General features: G+C 36.3%; 1 protein-coding gene across 3 annotated transcripts in view; it reads left to right on the top strand.

The window, feature by feature from the left end:
• The window catches only part of LOC145686037 (uncharacterized), a 136,205-nt gene extending 116,383 nt beyond the window's left edge, over positions 1 to 19,822 (top strand). For 2 of the 3 annotated variants that reach the window (XM_081758906.1, XM_081758905.1), the window contains exons 7-9: positions 3,690 to 4,138; positions 10,349 to 10,390; positions 17,942 to 19,822. In XM_081758906.1, coding sequence (XP_081615032.1) covers positions 3,690 to 4,138; positions 10,349 to 10,390; positions 17,942 to 17,995 — 545 coding nt within the window. In that variant the 3' untranslated portion in view covers positions 17,996 to 19,822. The remainder of the gene's footprint in view (positions 1 to 3,689; positions 4,139 to 10,348; positions 10,391 to 17,941) is intronic. The other variant, XM_081758907.1, reaches the window with a different exon arrangement.
• The last annotated feature ends 485 nt before the right edge of the window (positions 19,823 to 20,307 follow it).

The following is a 20,307-nucleotide window of genomic DNA, read 5'->3' as shown; positions in this document are numbered from 1 at the left end:
GGAGAAACTTCAAATATGAGATATGCAGAACCTTGTAGTTTTATGTCTATTCTAACGACTTCTTTGACTAGTCTAATGAGCGTAGTCTCTAGCTTCTCTTATGTACTAGCTACTATCTCCCTTTATTTTTCAGTGCTTATATAGTTTACAACTTACTTTTCACCTGTATCTCTTTCTGCTTTTGATTTTTGAGTGTTCACTGTCACTTGATTCTGACTTTCAGGAAGTGAAATTGTTTGTTCATTTCTGGAAAGAAACTAATTTGGTTTACCACGAATATCATTTTATAAAAAGTTAATACACCTAAGTAGATTATATTACAGTACACTGTAAAAACATTCACTTAGAGGTCGTTTGGTGTAGCATTTAATATTTAGTTGAGCTAAGTATTTTCATGGATTACTTCGGTCTGATATGAAACAATTTTAGGGGATGTAAAATAGTACGAAACAATTTGTATATAAATAAAATATACAATAGATTTGTCAACAGGTCCACAGGGATTTCCTATCTAAGGCCAGTTCTAGATAGGCTCGCCCGGTCTCTGAACATGCACGCATCACTATCGAACAGCAAACCAAGTAAGTGAATGAACCCCAAGAGAAATCACATTTGGGGAGATAAAACACAAGGACTTCTCATAGGAATTTGGGTATCGCATGTGAAACAACCGAATAATTACATTAGAACATCAATTTTTTTAAAAAAATACAAAATACCATGTCCATCATACGTGGTTGACTAGGATAGTTCCGAAATAGATATCCCGACTTGGAATTAACGCATCTCTGAAACTAGTCCACACATCGATATCAAACAGACGTTAAGCTAAGGAAACTTACGGAATATCACTGCATTCCTATTGTAGTTTCATACAGCAACTACTACATACAACGCTAACTAAAAGTGTGCAAGGGGAGTTAGCTAAAGCCAAAGTCTTTTCAAATGCAACATTAAGCAAATGTGTTATTCGGATGACCGTGCACGCGCTATTGTTACAGCCATAGCGTCTTCCGACGAGACAAGTTCATTATCAAAAGTTCTGACCTTGGGAGATTAAGACTATGCGGTATGGTATGAGACGATGATATAAGCGGAAATTCTCGCAGTTGACAGCAGCTAATAGTGTTGTTGATTGTCACTGGATACATGGGTATTTCGATTGGTAATAACGTGGTTATGAATAGAACAGGATTTGTTCATGAATACCAGAAGTTGGATTTAAATCACAACTCCGGGAAATTGACAAAATTAAGGCGTTGGTAAAGCCGAACTCGCAGTCAGTAAATTTACGTGTTCGTACTCCTCTGCGTGGTACTGATGCAATTGGTGCTATCTCAGTATACGCCACACTATTGAACAGTTGCGCATTACGAACAATTGTCTACATGCTGAAGAATTATTTTGTCTAAACTATCGATCGCTGCGCCTCGGCTCGGCTATTGCAGAAACGAATACAATCTAGTTTATATTAATAGCCCTAGGTATATTGTCTTCTGTTTTGCTTGGTAACAGTCATATGTTTAAAATGGCTACCCCGCAGCAGAAATCATTTTGTGTTCTCGAGTTTGCGAAGTGCAATTCCGTGATTACAGTGCAAAGAAGTTTCAGGTTGAGATACCAAATTGATACTCCGAGTGGGTGGAACATTCGCAAATGGTATCGACAGTTTGTAGATACAGAATGTGTGTGTAAAGGAAAGAGTCCTGGCCGCCCTCGTGTTCCTGAAGAAAATGTTGCACGAATTCAAACTGCTTTCCAACGTAGTCCTTCCAAATCAACTCGTCGTGCCAGTCGGGAGTTACAAGTACCGACAACAGTTTGGCGTGTTTTGAGACGTCGGTTGGTTATGAAGCCGTACAAGTTACAACTGTTACAAGCTCTGCGTCCTGATGACAAACGCAAACATGTGGCATTTTATAACGAGATTCGGAATGCTATTGACAATAACACTTTTGCACAACGCATCGAGTGGTCAGGTAAACAGTGTTCGAATTTGGGGCCTACAGAACCCACATGCAGCCATTGAACATGTACAAGATTCGCCCAAAGTCAGTGTGTTTTGTGCGATATCCCGATCATCTGTTTACGGCCCATTCTTCTTTAACGGAAGCACTGTTAAGTCAGCAGTATCTCGCTATGTTGTAAAACTGATTGTTTCCGAGGCTGCACGAAGACAACTTCATTTTTCAAGACTGAGCACCCCTTCACTGGAGTCGCCAAGTGCTTGAATATCTGAATGAAACTCTAGCGAACCGTTGGATTGGTCGTCAAGGAGCTGGCGACTTAGCATGTCTCATCTGGCCTCCACGGTCACTGGATTTGAGACCCTGTGATTTCTTCCTGTGGGGTTTCGTTAAAGACAACGTTTATGTACCACCACTCCCACAGAACCTGGAAGAGTTGAAGAACCAGATTCGTATTGCCATAACATCAGTGATGCAGGACATGCTTGCCCGAGTATGGGAGGAATTTGAGTATCGATGTGAAATTGTTCGTGTCGCTGATGGGACATATTGAACATCTATAATTTGAACTTTGAACTGTAATTTGAACTTGAGAGGTTCGTAAATATGTGTAAAATTTCGTATTCGTATGTCTTAAAGTATAATAAATATATGCATTCGAAATACGTATATTCTTTTTGAAACAGGGTGTACTTTCTGTGGATGTTGCCAACATGCCTTGTTTGAAATACTTCATCCAGAAATTTTTATGTATAAGTGTTCAATTAGCAACGTGCAGAACCCGTATATACAGAATATTAATGTATCTCCTTCGCTATTCCTTAGTACTAAAATAAATAGAACCCTAGTAATCAGTAAAATAAGAAATAACTTAAGCTAACGATAACGTTGCAGAAGAGACTTGCAACGGCCGGAGATCAATCATCTCGGGTAAGAAATTCTCAAATCTTTCCGGTGTTGTATCACATCGATATCACTAAACATTGAAGTTCATAGTCATACTTTAGAAGAAACTACAATCATTCGTCCAAAATACATGTCACCTTAATAAATATCCAAGCAGAATCTACTACATGCGATAAATTTATTGATCACAGTATAGTAAGTCACTTTGAGTTTTAATATCAATCAGTTTAGGATACATTCTGTGTTCACAAAAGGCTACGTGAATTTAACTCCATTACTGTATTTGGGCCAATAAAAATACAACCAAATACTGTCCAACTGAATTTTCATAGTCTATATCACCCAGTGAATCGTTCTCTCGTTCACTGCTTCTAAAGGTTGGCCAGAGTAAGGATAATCTTTTACTCTCTCCTTCCCCTACTCACATGATCGAATTAATCTGGTAGTGGCGTCAAATGAACATACTTGATCCCCATAAACTGCTTTCAAGTCCTCGTAGGTTTCTTTAGCTCTACCATCTAGCTTGTAACAGTGTTTATGTAAAACTAAAAGTTCTCCTTGGAGAGTTTTATCACCAAACTATAAATAGACTGGGCTCTCAAGCTTGCCCGCCTCAAACTACAGATATTTGATAGGCAAAAGTCATTGAATCCAGCTCTGTTAATCTCATACTCGTTGTTCAATATTGGCCAGCACTTGTAAAATTGAGTAATTGTCACAGCATTGCTAAGAAGTTCCTACTAGAAAACTTTAATTTGTAATGAAGAGTTTTGTCTCCTAAAATTTTTAATATCTAAAATGTTGAAACTGTTTCAGAAGATGCAAGTTCTGTGCCGCCACCGTTGCCATCAAGTCCACCACCAGAGAAACCAACGTCCGAACAGAGTGAAGTTGCTCAAGTGGAAGAGAATGTGCCTGCTACTGATGCTCCTGCGACCAACGGAGTCTCCGAAGGACAGGAGGTGAGTGCTGAGGAGCCATTATCTCAGGAAGCAGAGTCAAATTCTAAAACCCAATCCCCAACGGTAGAAATCAATGATAACATCAAATGTCAAGAGGAAGAAGACACCCAAAGCGACGAGCTCATTCCTCCTCCACCTCCTCCAGAAGTTAGTGAGTCTGAGTCTGTAGCTGAAAATCACTGCGAAACGACAGTAGAAATAAATTGCACAGAGCCCGAAACTCCTCAGGAAAATTCTGTTGACGAAACCCCCGAACAGAATGCAATCTCCGAAGTGGAATCGTCGGAAGTTGCTGAATCCAATGTAAGTACAGACGTTGCTCTAATAGTGCATGCCGTAGCCTTAGAGGCATGCAACTCCAAGGCTATCCTACTCTACTGCCAAGGAACTCACAATAATTCCTTCTGCTACAGTCTTCAGAGAGTTTAATGCAATAGCATGAGAAATTCCTAATCTGTAGTGTTAAGTCTATCGTGTGTAGCGTCTAATAAATTTTAATACAGCGTTTAGTGACCTTACAGAACCTAGATTAATCTCAACTCTCTAGTAATTATGTAAGTCTAGTTAACAATGAATGAAATTTCCTTTTGAACGCTGGCTATCAAGTACTTCTAATATATATAGTCTTAATTCGTCTGGATTATTCAGATACTGCTTCTTACATAAAGGTTTGGAATATCGTTAAATGCTCGTTGCAGCTATTCGAAATACAAAATAAATTGGTGGTGATATGTGATTGGCGGTATGTACAGTGTCAGAGTAAAGACTTTTTTTTAAATTTTTCTTAGTTCTATAAACTTAATTTTATCTAAAATACATTTACTAACATTTAATATTCGCACTTCGGTTTGTTTCACGGCAGGCCAAGTATAGTTGGTTTCATAACTTCTTAACAATTATAGAAATGTTTCATTGACGAAACATTACAATAAAAATCAGTACCAGATTTTTAAACAGAGCCATAAATGCTTTCAAAATGATAGAGTATTTCAATGATTATTTCACATACATATCTAGATGTATTTGGTTTGGTACTGTATAAAGTTTTTATTAACACACATTCCTTTTTTTCTTTTTCTTCAAGAGTACCGAGAGCAGTGCAGTTAAAATTTAAAGTGAAAGGATTAAAAAATAAATTTCCCTAATTTGTTTATACAAAGTAGTTTTAAATAAGTAATGTTATGAACTTAAACTACGCCCCCAACCTTCCCAATAGTTCGTCTAAATTAAGTACATTAGTCTTTAAGGTGTGACGCTACACTAAAGTAGAAACTGACAAATTTTGAATATAGATATATTTCTTAAAAGTAAACTGACTATATCAGAATCACTATATAAAGAATTAGCAGCTGCGATATTTTCTACAATTCCTAATTTCCTATTTTGACGTTTTAATAATGCGTGTACAGATTTTTGCTTCCTACTTGTAATCATAGCTGTTTAATCATAGCTTGAATTAAGCTGTAAATGTAGGGATTTGTTTCTTAATTGTAGAAGCAAGGTATCCTGTGGTATACGTAGACGAATATCTATCTTTTTTCACACATTGATACAACCACATGACATATGGTGAAAATTTAAATAAATCTTAATCTAATTAAAGAAAATTCAATTGAAAATACCCTTTTAATTTTGTTGTACAAGCCGAAAGACTTTAAATAATAAATAAATACTAAATAATTTAATATGCCCAGTGTATACACTGTTATTTTCCTCACTAAGAGTAATCGTATATTCAGCTACAGAAAGCGCATGAAAACAGTAGATGGGTTCTTCGTAAATTCTAGTTGCATGTGTATGTATTCCACTTTACTTACCAGATATGGGGCGTTAAATTAAACCTACTTGCATGATAGTGGTATCCAAGAAAGCAAGAAAAAAAAAATTACTGTAGATAATAAAATCAAAGTACCAGTAATATCAAGTGGTAGGAACTTCTTGTTTCATGCGTGTAGTCGTGTACTTTATTTGCTCCTAACAGTAGTGTAATTAGAAGTATAAAATATGTAAAGATGCACGTACTATCATATGTACTATGTTTGTTCAGTTTCTTTATGCATATTCTTAAACTTATTTTCTAAGAAATAGCTAGAACTGATTCAGAAAACTCAAGACACAACTATTACACTAGAAAATCAGACCAGGAAATACTGATCAGAATTAAAGGCCTACCATCATTCACTTAATTTTAGAAAGATACTACCATAAACTATATTATATAATTTGTATAGTTTTTGAAGATAAGCTCAGATAAAATGTCTTGTGATGTAAAATTCTTTCCTTTCGTGTCCTGAGGAATCTCAAAACATAGTTGAGCAAAATACAGGACATTTTTTTTCTGTAAAGCTAACATGGTAAGTCTCCAATTTTGTAAAAGATTAATTAATTATCCCTAATTTCCAATAGTAGTAAGAAACTATACTGCAATTGTCGAATAGTTTTGCAGTTGTACACGTTAAAGTTAAACACGTGGAACCAAATTTTGAGGACCTAAGAATTTAATAATTTAAAGAATTGAAAATTCTTTATTTTGAGAGTCGAAGGACAACTCCTCCTCCCTTTTTCTTTTTCTCTCCTTTTTTTCCTTTTCTTGTCCTTTTCTCCTTTTTCTTTCTCCCCCCCTTCTCTCTCTCTCTCTCTCTCTCTCTCTCTCTCTCTCTCTCTCTCTCTCTCTCTCTCTCTCTCTCTCTCTCTCTCTCTCTCTCTCTCTCTCTCTCTCTCTCTCTCTCTCTCTCTCTCTCTCTCTCTCTCTCTCTCTCTGAAAACTAAAGATACGTAAGTTTCGCAATTTGATCAATTAGACTATGTACGAATATCTGTTCGTTAGTGTTCAAGTAGAATCTGTAATTCTTGTATGTATATTAGGGTGGAGTGAAAAGAGGCCCAAAAAATTTTTTTTTAGAAATTCGATTTTGGATAGGGGGCAAAAGTTGCATCATATCGTAGTACTTTACCATGTAAAATTTCAATTCTTTAAAATAATTTTTAGCCGGGGCGCAATGGGCCTTAAGTTTGATAAGTTTTATAAATGAGTGAAAAGAGCCTAAATTTTTAGTTTTTTAAATTCGAATTCTGATATAGGGCAAAAGTTGCATCATATTGTAGTACTTTACCACCGGAAATTTCAATTCTCTAAAATATTCTTTAGCAAGAGTGCAATGGGCCTTAAGTTTGATAGGTTTTGTAAATAAATGCACGTTTATTGTTCATTGTATAATTATTAGGCAGCTCTTCGCTTGAAGGAGACTGTAATTTGAAGGTAATTATGATTTCTTGTCGTGTCCAGGTAGATTTCTAAAGCTATCGAAGTTCATATTCTATGTTATCAACCCAGAACTTACCACATGGAGGTGGCTACCGTCGAGTTCCATCCCACTTACCCACCAGTATTAGATTGAATGTTTTATAAAATCCATTCAAGCAAAATACTGGGACTTTATCTGAAAATAGTCATGTATTTTCTTGTCAAATTTGGAACGAATAGAAATCTCTCCTGGCTCACATACTGACGAAGAATCTTCACTAAGTATTTTCACTAATCTTTTCACTGCTTGCGTATAACATGGAAACTCAGGGATATCAATATTTGTACTTTCTCAAGAACCAATTCTCGCAATTTGTCATCTGTGATATAAGTCAGTATTGGCGGTTCTATTGTTCCACCCATTTTAGTTAATCATTTCTGTGTAATTACTAGCCTCGAAGTTTAACACTGGCACTTGGAAGGAAGATAGCCTCGAAGTTTAACACTGGCACGTTTACATTGTTTTCTGGATTGGAGGATTTTATCGGTTGCAAGGATTCGCGTAGCTGATCTGAGGCTAGTCACCAATCATGGCAATAAGAATATTTTCAGAATTCGCATAGAATGCATTTCTGGAAATTACTTTATTGACAAAAGTCTTGTATGGTTCTTGCAAACATCTCGAAAGTCTTATGATCAATAACAAATGTTTAGCTCCGTATTTGGCAAGAGGTTTGTTTTATGCTGAACCACACTGGTGCATATACTTTTACTACGAACTTTACGAGAGTTTAGAGCTCCTCTGAAGAATTTGGCGTTGATATATATAGACGCGAAAATCTGCAAGCCATTGTTAACCAGCGAGTATACGTAAGTTTCCTAGGTTTCTTATCTGCTTGGTTTTTATCACAGCCTCCTCTTATGACAGATTGACATATTTCATACAAATATATTTGATCATAACTGAGATGGCGCACGTTTAGGTATGTAGGGAGTTCTGAAGAAATCTTTCCGAAGCTGCACACTGGATTCGCCTCACAATTCACCAATGATCTACCAATAGGACCAGACAAAGTACCTGTAGTCACATCATCGATTTCTTTCAGTAGGCTAAATGATGAAGTAATAGTTCAATGATGTGCAATAAACGTATACATCACTGCAAGGGTCTCTCTAAATGGTTTTCGAGCACTCTAATCATCATCCTTTTGACCCAACATTAGTATTACTACCATCGCAGCCGGGAGCTACCATATCTCATAGGTCCACATTATTTTTTGTAATTCCCGGCAGATGGAACTAGCAGTATTCTTTGCTAATGCTAAAACGGTCAAAGAAGCATGGCTGAGAAATTTATTACCCGGTTCTTCAAGGACACAATAATCTTTCCTCTTCATATCTCTATGACTTCCGGAGCCGGACATTGCGAGTGTTTGGTCTTTCTTCCCATCAAAATAGATGGTACAAGGTTTCTCTTTGTTAACAGTTACTTCAGTTCTTACACTTCTACGATTTTTCGCAATCTCTCTTTGTATTTTACTTCTATCAATTATGTTTTGCAGCTGCTCTGGCCTTACAATATTAAAATCTTCGAAAACTTCAGTAGCAATAGCTGCAATTTTTCTTCCAGTGAAACCGATTTTCTCCTTCACTTTTGGTAATGTTGGGAGGAATTTTCTCATTTCTATGCATCTAATCTGTGATTGCTTTCTTGTCTTTAAAGGATACTTCCAACTAAAATCAGGATCTCCTCCAGCTTTAGCGTGTTCTTTATTGCCTTCGTTTTTTGTTTCCAAAGATGACGAGGAGTCTAAAGATTCAATAATGTAACTGGTACTGTTTTGGTTGAAAGTTTGACCGCTAGTTGCTTTTTGGCTTTCCTTTCTTCTTCTTTTCTTTGTCCAAGAAACATCAATGCCACCGATTACCGTTTTTCTACTTATCCTTTGGTTTGATAAAAATACTCTCTCCGATTCAGGCATTTTGAGTGTCCTGTGCAACGACACGCCGTGAAATCTAAACACTTGCAAGCTGCTATATCAAATGGTTTATTGCCCTGCTTCTTCAATTCTTGTAATTTATTTCTTCTTTCATGCTCCCTCTTACTGGCAATTTTAAAAATATTTTCAGTTTTTTGTGGTAACTGTTGATCACTATTGATAACACAGCGTAGCGAGACAACAGGAATTGAAACACGTTACCAAATGTCTTCCACCTTTTCTGCTACCTTCGTGGAAACCAAATTCTCTGCTGGTCCTTTACTTCCGCCCCCTTCAGAAATAAATAACATGCCATAACGTCTTCGTAAGTTGGAAGCGTTCTCCAGTCGCGACCTTTGCCTTTGGCACTACGAAACATCTCTTGTGCTCTTGATATATTCTACCTGGTTGATTTTGCCATCTTTTTTCTTTATAGCACAAAACAAAAACACCAGATGTTAGGCTGTAATACAGTGGTAGATAATAAGGCCATCAGTAACTACAAAAGCGCAAAACTAATCAAATCACTAACGTAGCAACACGGCCGCTAACCAGACACGTGCCCCGAGCACAGTTACAACACACTAATAACAATCGTCAAGCTGCCAAACACTTGCACAAGACTTTAGCACCTGCACGAGCGCGCGCCCTGATTTCGTTCTGTACCCTCTTATCTTCACTCATCAAACTATCAAACTATTATACTAGTGACTTAGTACTGCCAACAAGTTCATTATACCAGAAAAAGACTGTTACTAAATAGCAAAAAACTTCTTTATGGCAAACTAGCAAATTGCTTATAGTTGATCACTTTTCGTCTAATTATTCCCAAATTTCAGGGCCATTGCGCCCCGGCTAAAAATAATTTTAGTGAATTAAAAGTTATTGTTGTTATCTACTGATACAGGATGCATCTTTTGCACCCTATCTACACTAAAACTTAGTCTGCTTCCAGCGAAGATCTGCCAAATAGTTACATAGTAAATGGAAATTGATTTACAAAATCGCAAACTTAAGGCCCCTTGCGCCCCGGCTAAAAATTATTTCAGAGAGCTGAAATTTTCTATGGTAAAATATTATGATATGATGCAACTTTTGCCCCCTATCCAAATTCGCATTTCTAAAAAAAAATTTTTCGCTCCACCCTAATGTATATACACCAAACTATCAGCAAATTACGTACAGCTAACTTCCACACATACTCAACGAACGTACAAGTCTGCTAACAAAACAATCTGTTCCTTCTTACTTAACTATAGATAGAATATAAAAATTTCACTTTCTTTGCAGGCGAAACCCGAAGAGGTAGAAGGCGAAGAGAAGACAAAACAGGTAATTTCCTTAGCACATTTACAGATATTCAGTGTGTTAGATATGTAATCTGCAATTAGTTATATATATATATATATATATATATATATATATATATATATATATATATATATATATATATATATATATATATATATATATATATATAATACTTGTACGTACCTAAGACAATACAATATTTTAATGTGTAGAAAACAGGTCTTGGGAAAGTTTTATGCAGTGGCATCGGCAACATTCTTAAATTTGCTTATCGCTGCGCCTAGAGGTCAGGGTTGCCAGACGTGAACCTCGTTTTACTGAGATTGGGGAAGAGCTGGCCATGGTGGCTCGGTTGTAGAGCGCTCAGACCTACATTGCTTCAGTCTCAGGCCATGTAAATTTGTGGTGGAGGACAACGTGTCTATCGGCTTTTTCGTAGTTTCTATTCCACGTTCTCATTCCTTAAGAGCACTCTGGTAGCAGAGGATGGACGGGTGAACAAGAAACAAGTGGCCAAGCGTTACCATCCTCGTTGACATCAAAAGGTGAGAAAAATAGATTGTTCGGTTGGAACGCGAGCGTATGGTCGGTCTACGGGAATAAATCGTTCTGTGCATGCCACCACAGCACTGATAGGTATGTAAAAGCAATGGATAGAAAAGTGCACGACTACTACTGGATAGTATATCATGTAGTTTTATCATACCTAAAATCTTCCGCATGGCCGTGACTAACCGTACTGCATCATCCAGTGTTCCATTGCAATGCACCACCTCAAGCTAAAGTTTGAAGAGTTTTTTTTGAATGCCAGACTGTGATGTAACCGTTGTATTCTTGCAATTATGGTGATAACACCTTCCCCAGTAGAGAGAGGCACTTGCACAACCGCTACGTATCACACAACTGCTAGGATCAGTAAAAGGTAAAGGAAACAAATACCATGGTGAATGAAATAAATATAAAAAACAATCTGAAATTACTGAGAGCTGAGAGCTCTGAACATCGTTAAAAAAAGTTATTTGTACTGGCCAGTAGAAAATTGTTGCTGTCGAAAATTCCTTCGCCTTCCGTCCTAATGGTAAAGTCAGGTCGTCTTCACTAACTGGCTTTTGATGTCTCCTACTCGGCACTGGTCTGAGTGAGGTCTTCATTGCCCGAAGAAAGCACGCAGATGGGGCAATTTTGCTTGTAGTTTCACAGGAACACGCTGATCTCTTCTGCTACCGCGTAGTGGCTACTCCTCGAATCGACCAAACTGACGATCGTCCTCCAAAGTCCATCCATAGGAGTAAGTATGGCTTCACATTGGCATCCGTTGACGTGATACACAAACAAGGGTCCGAACGGCAGATGTGTTGAAGGTGCCATTGGCAACAACACACAACTTCAGCTGTTACGCATTCTCAGCTCACTAATGACCAGTATAACCGAGAAGGTCCAGAGGCAGATCATATCTTTAGACGACTGCTATTGCTGTTATTTTGCACAATGCCAGCTCAGTTGTATCCCAGAATGTTAAATTATCCGTCGAGGAACGACAGGTACAGTTGCTTCGCTGCCTTGCACAGTCGCCCAACAAGTCCATCAAATGTGTGTGGGATATTGTTAATCATGTCAGTGTTCTCGAACACATTCACTCTTGACTCATAGAAACTTTGTGATAGGTGAGGCAATTCCTTAGAACACACCCAGCATCTATTTGATTCGATGTCATTGCGTATTAGAGGCCTTAGTTGCAATATGTGGATGCTCTATACAATACTTAACCAGAATTAGGTGTACTCATTTTTGTATAGCCATGTAACGAATCTGATGTAAATTTCATTCCACTCACTTTCTTGGTGAGTAATGTTCACATTGCAACTAGCACTTGCTGAACGTATATTAATATTACTAAGAAAATTTGGATAATATTTTTAAGAGAGGATGCAGGACTTGTGCAAATAAGAATACAAAAAGGAGGAAATGTAGAACATGGAGAAATCGGCAGATGTTTCTTTATGAATATAAACTTTCAAATGTAACTTTTGTTTTTTAATAACAAGAATACTATTGCAGGGCTCATGACGAATCACTTTAAGTTACTTTTTTCAAGTTGGTCACTTTTTTTTTTTTTTTTTTAAACCAAAAGGTATTTTTGGGAGGTAAAGTGACTTTTTCGTGAGATTTATGTTTTGCATTGGCAGTTTTTTTAAACAGAAATATAAAAATAAATGGGAAAAGGCAGAAACTTGTTACTCATTACTCTTCTGAAAGCTTCAGTACTTGCTGCCACATGTGAAACAGTCAGCTTTATTCTCACTTCCTCGGTTTTTATTCTTTCGAAAGCACAGTGGATGGTTGGTAGATGCTTAAGCTCTGAAGGTGGGGTTGACAACCCTTCTATGTCTACTCTTTCTTATATCATAATAGTCTTTTAGTTTTCTCTCGTAATAGTTTAACGCTCCGCTTGACGTTGTGTGGTTCATCATGTTTGTTTTGTGTTATGCTTCTTGTATGTTCTTAAGTGTAGGTGATGAATTTGAATATGTCATGGTTTTGAGAACTCTGTGCTAAGTTAAATAAAATGTCCGGGATGAAGAAATTTGGAAATAGGCCAGAACTGATTCCACTTACTCAGAAGCTTCTTACATCTGCTTACCGTAACTACAAAGCATACTTAGAAAACCTAAGAAAGGAGGAAGCTGAAAAAGAAGTAGATAAAAGATAAAACAACTGAAGAAGAAATTGACAAAGAAAAAAAGGGGCATGATGAGATTTTGATCACTTTTCAACTATTTACAAGACATCTGGCCACTATGAGCCCTGCTATTGAATACAAGCCCTTTCCGCAAACATGCAAACATAAAGATCAGTAACTGTACCTATTTGATGCTGTAAGATATTTTAAAGCCTGATGATCTGATGTGTAACATAACCTTCTGAAGTAGGCATATCGCTATTACTGAATGTGATAATCTCATTATCAACAGAAATGTTGATATTTTTTTCTTCTGAAATCAGACCTTCTGAAACTATTAAAGATCAACAAATGAGATTAAAAGTTTTAAATAATTACCGCGGCATTCTAACTTCTATAGTTTCTCAATTTCAACATATTTAATTTGAAATCGCAACTTGTACGAAATCCCAACATATGTAAGGCAAAGTCTTGTAGATTAATTTTATATTTATCACATGAACTTGCTAAAATAAACAAATAAATAAATAAATAAATAAATAAATAAATAAATAAATAAATAAACCAAATAAATCGAACTGAGGACAATTTTATTTTCGTACTTTTATCATCCATCTACGTAGCTCTTTCCATTTAGGGCGAGCTTCATGAATGTCGCTCCAAAGGTACTTGTGCACAACCTTACTGAGGACATACTCACTTGTTTTGAAAGCAGTGAAGTAGTTAGTCTTTTACTTTACGATCTGTTTTTACACTTTTGTTTCTACAAATTTATGAACTAATTCAGTTTTCAATTGTTCCAGTGTTCGAAATTTTCACTGTTTCAGATTTTAGCTCTATTTACTTTTTAGTGATAGTATTGTGAATCTCCGCATTTTATTAATTCGCTTGGTGAGCGTAGAGAACTTAACTTTGTTATAAAACACTTCATGCTTTTCCAGGTAACTGGTAACTACTCATTTTAACGTTTTTGTATTTAATGCTGTAGTGTCAAAGAAAATGTAAAGGAATATACAGTAAAACCTGTTAACTTGGCCACCTGTCTATGGAACCTGCATTTTCCCACAAGATATACATTATTTCTTTAAGTTGGACACCTATCTTGTAACTTGACCGCATTGAAACAACGTTGCTTCTATACTGCTAATGTCAAATCCATGTCCATATGTTACACATCTCTGTATGTCAGAAAAGTTTTCAGAATATGTTGTTCTGTTTTGTCTTCCTGGAGGCCTGTAAACAGAAGATAGAAAAAAAATTGTAAATTCAAAGTAACTTCTCCAAAAAACAGATCTGGTGGGACCTTTTATCACTTTCGTTCGTTCGTTCGTTTTTTACTGCAATACCATTTCGAGGTTTAGTTCGATTCAGATGTCCTTTGTCTTCGTCACGGCTTCGAATTCTTTTTCCCTTCGGGAGCTTGGAGAGAATCAACAACAAATAACAAGCGAATAAATGTTACAAATGTTATAAATATATAAAATATAAGAAATAAAAATACAAAGTGGAAATAATCTTTCTTGCGTGCTGAACAATTTTCCAGATTGCACAGTCCGTCACTTTGCGTTACACTGCTGAGAGCAGTTTGCGAGAGTGTGGATGCTTTAAGTATTTCCTGGAATGGAAAATCACCATAGTTGGAGAGAAAAAATGTACCGTAACGTTTTGGAACTAATTAGTGTATTGAAAATACATACAAAACAGTACGTAAATACGAAACTAAGATTATTATTTCATAAGGTATTTTCATATTCCAGAAATAAAATTGACCATGTATTTTATATGTAAACACAAATTAATATAATTTGTAGCTGCATTAACTCATTCTATGGCCTATTTAACCCGAAGGTTCAATGCCGCGTTCACAAAAGCTCTCCACTGATTTCTTTCCTTAGCCAATTGGATCCAATTTCTACTTTGTATTCCTATCTGCGAGATTCATCTTAATATTGTCTTCCCATCTGCGTCTCGGTCTTCCTAATGTTTTTTTTCCCGATTGGTCTTCCAGTCAAGACTTTGAAACCGTTTCTCCTTTCTTCCATTCTAGCTACATGACCTGCCCACCTAAGCCTCCTAGACTTGATGATCCTAACAATGTTTGGTAATCCGTATAAATTATGTAGTTTCTCGTTGTGAAGTTTCCGCCATTCCCCATTCCCGTTCCTCTTGGGTAAATATTCGTCGCGGGATCTTGTTCTCAAATATTGTTCTTCCCTCAGAGTAAGCGACCAGGTTTCGCAACCATACAGAACAACAGGCATGATTATCGTTTTATGTATTTTAAGCTTCAAATTCCTCGACAGAATTCGCGACAAGAGATTTTGAACCGAATAGTAACACTAATTCCCTGCTTTTAGTTGACATTTAATTTCTTCGTAAATGATTTTCGTCTGTTAATATTGATCCTAGATATTTGAAAGTATCCACTTCATCAAAAGTATTATTTAATATTTTAATGCATCCATAATTTGCCGTATTACGGTCCAGACGAACTTTCATGTATTCAGTTTTCTCTGCATTTACTTCTAAACCCATGTCCCTGCAAGTGTTTTTAATAAGAGATCTGTATTTCATTCTATTATTCTCCTATCATCCCCTATTAAATTTACATCATCAGCATATGCCGTAACCTGGTGAATACTGTTCAACTCTAGGCCCTAGTTATCATCTTTGATTTTCCTTATAGCGTATTCCAGAACAAAGTTGAATAATAATGGTGACAACGCATCTCCTTGTTTCAGGAAGTTTTCGACGTGAAAGCTCGTGGACAAAAATTTTCTCTTAATAAATCTAATTAGCTTTCTCGGTATTCGAAGTTCTGTAACAACGTTGTATAGTGTTTCTCTCCTAAGCGAGTCGTAAGCCTTTCTAAAATCAATAAATAGTTGATGTACCGGGGTATTGTATTCCTACTTCTTTTCGAGTATTTTTTCGAATGGTAAATATTTGGTCGATAGTTGATCGATTTCGTCTAAATCCGCACTGATAATCTCCAATAATTTCATCTGCGTATGGGATCAATCTTGCTAATTGAATATTTGAAAGGATTTTATAGAATGTTGACAGGAGAAAAATGCCTCGATAATTATTACAGTCAGTTTTGTCGCCTTTCTTGTGAATTGGAACAGTGATTCTCTCCACTCTTGTGGCAATTCTTCCTTGTTCCAGATAAGGAGAATGAGTGTGTGTATCTTGTTCCATAATTTTTCGCCTCCAGCTAAAATTAACTCAGCCGGAATTTCGTCTACCCCCGGAGATTTGTATTTCTTTAATTTCTTTATAGCGGTTTCTACTTCTATTTGATTGGGTTCTGGAATGTACGGTTCTGTGGTGTGTATCTCCTTAGCGGTTTCTACTTCTATTTGATTGGGTTCTGGAATGTACGGTTCTGCGGTGTGTATCTCCTTTTCTCCACGCACATTAGTTTCTGGTTGCGTGTTAAGGAAATCTTTCCATCTATTTAAGATGCTATCCGTATCAGTGAGAACTGTTCAGTCATCTTTAATATATAAGCACGAGATTGATAGCCTTTCTTAAATTTGTTGATCCTCTTATACATGTTCCGAATGTTTTTATTTTTACTATTATCTTAAAGTTCCTTAATTTTAGCTTTCAAAAAGTCGCGTTTCTTTGTTCTAAAAGTTTTGGAAGTTTCCCGCCTAATGTCTGCGAAATTGTGTAGTTATTTCATTCGGATTTTGTACTCAACGTAATTTTTCCTGTTTTCTCTTCTCTGCTAGTGTAATGCATTCCTGATCGAACCATGGTTGGTTCCTACGTATTTCCGCGTGTCCCAATTTTTCTTTTGCTGAAATTTTAATGCCATCTCCAATTTCAATCCAAGTATCCTCGACACTAGTGGTGCTAGGGGTCCCGGGTTCGATCCCAGCCCCCGCCAAGTGAACTTTGTGGACAAACACCGTGTGCGTGGGTTTTCTCGGGGTTCTTCCGTTTCCTCCCACTTTCTTCATTCCACCATTTCATTCATTACTCATCATCACCGTCTCCTTTAGCCTAACCGGCATAACCGTGGGACGTAAAACTCAAGGATTTTCTCGACACTAGTGCACTCCGAATCTTCTAAAACCGAGAATATATTCGAAACTTCAATCTAGTATTTTTCTCTTACCTGGCTCTCTTCTAATTTCTTTAAATTGAATCTCTCCGTTTTCGGACAATGAATATTACCTTTATTCAACGATAACCTCTCTCGTATTATCGCTGCTACCAGGTAGTGGTCAGTGCCACAATCAGCCCCTCTAAACGACCGGACATCAATTATGCTAGATTACCTTCTTCTATCTACTAAAACGTGATCAATTTGATTGTGTTTTCCCGTCTGATGTCCAAGTGTATTTATGAACGTCGCGATGTGGGAATTTTGTACTCTTCACGATTAGGTTTTATATGTTGCAAAGTTCACGAGTCTAACACCGTTGTCATTACTTTCCTTATGCAGACTTTCGTTCCCTATAGTTGGTTTGAAAATACCCTCTCGTCCTACCTTCACATTGAAATCCCCTAATAGAATTTTCATATGGTATCGCGGGAGTTGGTCAAATATCCGTTCCACTTCTTCGTAAAAACTGTCTTTTATATCGTCATCCTTATCTTCTGTTGGGCATGTACATTTAAACAATATCATCATACCACCGACGCTTAAGAGTAATAAAAGAAAGTCTGTCAATAAGAAATTCAACGCGCTTAATAGTAGCTACATTAGAAGTGTTTGTTGCAGTTCATAGTAGTTTTTGTTCCAAAAAGAATTTTTCTGTAAAACTTTACCTATTCAAGTTAGCCACTTCATAGTGGAACCGATGGTGGCATATACAGGTTTCACTGTAGTTAAACTTCTTAAGTTCGAACGTTCATTAATTCATTCTCTTTCGTAGGTACCCCAAGAACCTACACCTGAATCTGAGAAGAAAGAAGTAATCGAAGAGTAAGTGCTGCTGTGAAATAGGCAATGGTTTTTCAAGTAATTAATGTAGTGGTATGTGAAAGCCAACTGCTGAGAACAGTGTATTCACTGCCACGTGGAGAATTATCCATGCAGCCATGGTTTGCGTGGTGCTGGTTTTTTCCATGGCAATGTGAATGAAAACATATATTTAAAAAAATTATGAACCAATTTTCTGAAATTCAACAAGTGGGATCTCTTCTTGTGCTTGTCTGTTAAGAAGGGGCCAACCAACATGAACAGCGCCAAAAAATAAGGACAGAACTTTCAAGAACATATGAAATACTCATTCCAGTATTTGTGGAAAATACAAAATCGTGATTTTTCTGATTTTTGGAAGTTACCAGTCAGTTCCCCTAAGATTTTTTTTTTTTTTAAATCGTACAACTGGTAACACGTGTTCGTGGAAGTTACAATTTTTTTTTTTGTAAAATGGGAATCAATTTAGGAATCTAGAATTATGGGACCGAACACTTTTTCTATAAACTTATAGGTAGTAATACGTTAAATATAAGATTTTGGATAAGTTTTTCACAAAATATTTTCCTAAAACAATGTACTTGTAGGGTTTTAATATTGTTAAATAAGTTTATGCTTTGTTTATAGTGAATTTTTTTTTGAGCACTGTACATTTATATACACATTTTGATATTTACACAATTTTGGTACCAAAAAAAAGCAAATTTTGTATATGAAATCTTAAAGAAAAATATAATGTATTTTGTATGTCATTACCATGTGCTAAATTTGAGTATGCATTTTTAAAAAATATTTATCACAAAAATTTTTTCCCCTGGAATATTGGCAAGTTGGTGGCAGAGCTGAATGTGTTCGTCAACAAGTGCGATCGATATGTGCTTAATGCATTTAATGGTTGTGCATGCTTTTTGTCATGACATTTTTCATGCTGAAAAATGTACTGGCAGCTCAATGTGAAATATATATATCTAAATGAACACAAATCAGGGAATGAAATTTTTTCATTGAAATCTCTTTATAAATGTTTTAGGAAAACAAATTTTATGCTGAATGCAACGAATTAATCTCACCCTGATTATTATCGATTGTAGTGTAGTTATTATATTGAATGTGTGATTGTGTTGGAAGATTAAATGAAAGAATGGACAGTTACTGTGATCCATATGGACATGTTGGCTTAGTTTTATTGAACTGTGCACTAACAGTAACTAGTCACGTATCTGTTCGGCCATAGTTGGAAAAACCACAGCCATAAAAAAAACTGTAGAAATAAAGTGGTTTCCACGAGTCAGTTGAGTACTGGTGCTTCTTACTGTTTCTTCAGCTAATTACCCATAGACTTTACATATATTTGGAGTGTCTCAAGTTACTTGAATTATCAGTTAAAGAAAAACCTGTAAAGAAAAGAAATGATAAAAGCAACATGGTGTGCATGCATGTACATATGTGTGTATGAATCTTTTTGTTTAAAAAAAAAATAGTAGTATTGATGTTTCAAATAGTAGGATAAATTTTCTGAAATGCAGTTGACATTTCTTTTCCTTGGAGTTCTTCACTTGTATAACTTAGCTCACTTAGTTCTTAAATAACTGTACTCTGAAAACATTCATCAGTGTGTAGAATACTTGATCCTACGAGAGTTCTTTCCAGATTTCCGGCATTGCTTATGATAGCCAAAGATTAGCTGAAGTTAGCTTCTCTGGTCTTGAGTTGTATGAGAGCCTGTTAGAAAAAAAAATGTATTCGTTTTTTGTAAGATAAAAATTTTTTGAATGTTATTGGCCAGTAGAATGTTAATATGGTACTATCAATAAAATTAGACAAAGTAGAATAACTTGTAATTTCCACCCTTTTCCTTATATTCGATTGGTGCAGAAGTTCATAGCGTTTTGTAAGTAAAAATGTCTTTATTAAAGCTTATTTACGCTACTGCAATAATTAACACAAGAATTAGACGATTAAATAAAACATTTTATTGTATTCTTAGACATGACGCAGCTCACTCAGTAATGTACCTAAGTACTAGTCTTCGTTGAGTGTAATGTGCCAACGTTGGGCTGCTTCACCTGTAGAACTGATGTGGTTTTCTATATGAATGTGGTTAGAGGAGAAAAGGTAAAATTCTCTAGGTGCAAGATCAGGGAAATAGGATGAATGCCAGAGTTTCTAGCAGAGCTTAACAACTTTAGTCAGTTCGGTTGAATGTGCTTGCATTATCAAAATTTTGCACGTTACCTAGAATCCAAATGACACACAATTGGTTGAGTAGTCAGAATTCATAACTTGTGCCAGTTCCCGTTTTTGATCAATTCTTGTGAA

Source organism: Thermobia domestica, chromosome 5 (assembly GCF_964235325.1).
Source record: "Thermobia domestica chromosome 5, izTheDome1.hap1.1, whole genome shotgun sequence".
NCBI lineage: Eukaryota > Metazoa > Arthropoda > Insecta > Zygentoma > Lepismatidae > Thermobia > Thermobia domestica.
This window is presented reverse-complemented; position numbering and strand designations above follow the sequence as displayed.